The sequence below is a fragment of the Triticum dicoccoides genome, chromosome 1B, assembly GCF_002162155.2.
Source record: "Triticum dicoccoides isolate Atlit2015 ecotype Zavitan chromosome 1B, WEW_v2.0, whole genome shotgun sequence".
In the NCBI taxonomy this organism is placed as follows: domain Eukaryota; kingdom Viridiplantae; phylum Streptophyta; class Magnoliopsida; order Poales; family Poaceae; genus Triticum; species Triticum dicoccoides.
In genome coordinates, this window is record NC_041381.1 from 124,827,525 (window position 1) to 124,829,847 (window position 2,323).

General features: G+C 36.5%; 1 protein-coding gene across 3 annotated transcripts in view; it reads left to right on the top strand.

The window, feature by feature from the left end:
- LOC119322859 (protein RCC2-like) overlaps nt 1-2,323 on the top strand; it is an 8,045-nt gene that overhangs the window by 4,109 nt on the left and 1,613 nt on the right. For all 3 annotated transcript variants that reach the window (XM_037596397.1, XM_037596407.1, XM_037596400.1), the window contains exons 11-16: nt 114-195; nt 341-460; nt 574-627; nt 713-782; nt 1,446-1,485; nt 1,657-1,716. In XM_037596397.1, the coding sequence (XP_037452294.1) occupies nt 114-195; nt 341-460; nt 574-627; nt 713-782; nt 1,446-1,485; nt 1,657-1,716 (426 nt within the window). The remainder of the gene's footprint in view (nt 1-113; nt 196-340; nt 461-573; nt 628-712; nt 783-1,445; nt 1,486-1,656; nt 1,717-2,323) is intronic.

Consider the following 2,323-nt stretch of genomic DNA (forward strand, 5'->3'; position numbering starts at 1 on the left):
GGCCACAAACATAGTGCGCCGCTCAGGAATGTTGAAACAGTACCAACATACTGTTGGAATATTTATAACTGCTATATTTTAATTAATCGTTGGTCATTTGGTTTTGTTTTTAGATCGCGGGCAGCTGTATATGTGGGGAAAGGTGAAGAGTAAAGGCGATGAGTGGATGTATCCAAAGCCAGTCATGGATTTAAGGTTCCTTGCAAACTATGAAATACCATAGTGATGAACAGTGACCTCGATGGCTACACTCTGCTGTTTACCTATTCTCATAATCAGCTTCCTGTTGAAATAGTATTATCCTCACTTATCTTTTTAATAGATGATTTGTTTGTTTCAGCGGTTGGAACATCCGCTGCATGGCTTCTGGTAACATGCACCACACTGTTGGTGCAGATGATTCTTGCATAAGTTGGGGTCATTCTGAATATGGGGAGCTTGGTTATGGCCTAACACAAAAGTAAATCTATTTAAAATGCTAATACTATGTGAAATACAAGTCTTGCAACCTTCAAGATTTCGGCCATTAAACTTCTCTTACCAGCTAGTGTTGTGCATTATATGATGTAACAGATCATCTGCAAATCCTAAGAAGGTTGACATTCTTGAAGGAATGCATGTTACAAGGTAATTGCATGAAATCAGCATGTGAGTATAGTCGCATCCTCTCTTCATACTATTATTCAATACTAAGCTCAGAATACTTCTGCAGTGTTGGTTGTGGAGTGGGGATGTCTCTGATTGTTGTTGACAGGGCAAATGTTGGTGGTAAGCTTGAGCAGGTAATTAAATGGGCTTTCATGCACGAGCTGTTTACTTGCTTCAAGTTACTGATAGATTAATATTTAATGCAATTTATTATAATTATTTGTGACTAAAGCTAAACAAAAGAAACGGGTTGAATAAATCAGCAGCATGACTTTGGGTCATGCAGTGAGTAGTGACTAGTGAGTTATGTATTTTAACATGCATGAAACATCTCCTAAACAACTCAGTCAAAGCATATTAATATTAGTGACAGAGCTAGGTGATCAATCAGACACATGCTAATGACAAGGATTTAACTTTCAGGAGGTTACATGAAACAAAAATCTCTTGGAATTATTGATCGAATTAGCGTTTTTAGGGAAATTGTTTGTCAATTTGGAAAGTGACATTTACTCATATACCCGCCTCCCTCCTCACTTTGGTTATCAGTTGTCACGTCTTGTAGTGCTTAGATGGATAATAACATGTTTCAACAGCCAAGATTAGGAATGTAACCAGTTTACTCACTACCTTCTTTGTACGGGAATATTAGAGGACTCGATTGAAGAGACTAGTTTTTTCTTAAGAGAGAGAACTGAAGAGACTAGTTAAGTTAACTATACCCCGTAATATCAATGTGTTGTTATATCCCCTTTCATTACCACGGTTTAATATATGTATTACTCCTTTTGTCTCAGCTGGATACTTTTGATGGTGATGCTGATGCTCTTTTTCAAGGTGTGCATTTCTCCTATCTATTTTTACGATGGCATAGTATTAAACTTCGATTTGTCTGCAAACTTTAAAATTTAATGGGCAAATCATTCTAGTTTTGCTTGATCTGTTGCAAAAGAAACTATTATCCTTGCCCGTATATTGAAACTAAGTAACTGTTACTTGGTTTTTCAGAGAACACAAAAGAGCTCTATTTTCCTCCGCGCCGCAAACATCCCGCAGTCGATGAAACAGGTACTTGCTAGGTTTCCTATCTAAGTTCTCCTTGTGTCGGTTGTACAGTAATCATCCTTGTAGCCAGTTTTCCAATCTAAGTTCTCAATTTATATATTTATATTCAGACGTCATCAAAACATATATATGATGCATGTATCACGAATCTTGTAATATGAGATTAAACAGTTAAATACAAAGCAATCATGAACATTATACGCTAGAAGGATGATAGTGAAATCATAACATGCAGATTCATCATAAAATTCAGAAGTTTTATAAAGTGCAAAAGGAAGCAACTAATAAGAAAGATCAAAACTTGAAATTGATGTATAGTGTAGTACCGAGAACCACCAATTATAAATTAGCAAGTGCGTTTGTAAATCAGCAAATGTGCAATAGCGCATATATTCTTGCACCTCCAGTGTACAACCATGCCATCACATATACATAAGGCAGCAATTTAACGACGTCACTGCATGTCAATTTCTTGTTGAAATTTAGTGATTTGCAAATGTGTTGCAGTCTCTGCAATATCCAGTCTATGAAATGGTATCTTAGCCGATTATACTACTTAAACAAGCCTGGTAGTGGTAAATCCACTAAAATACTCCCTCCGTTCCTAAAT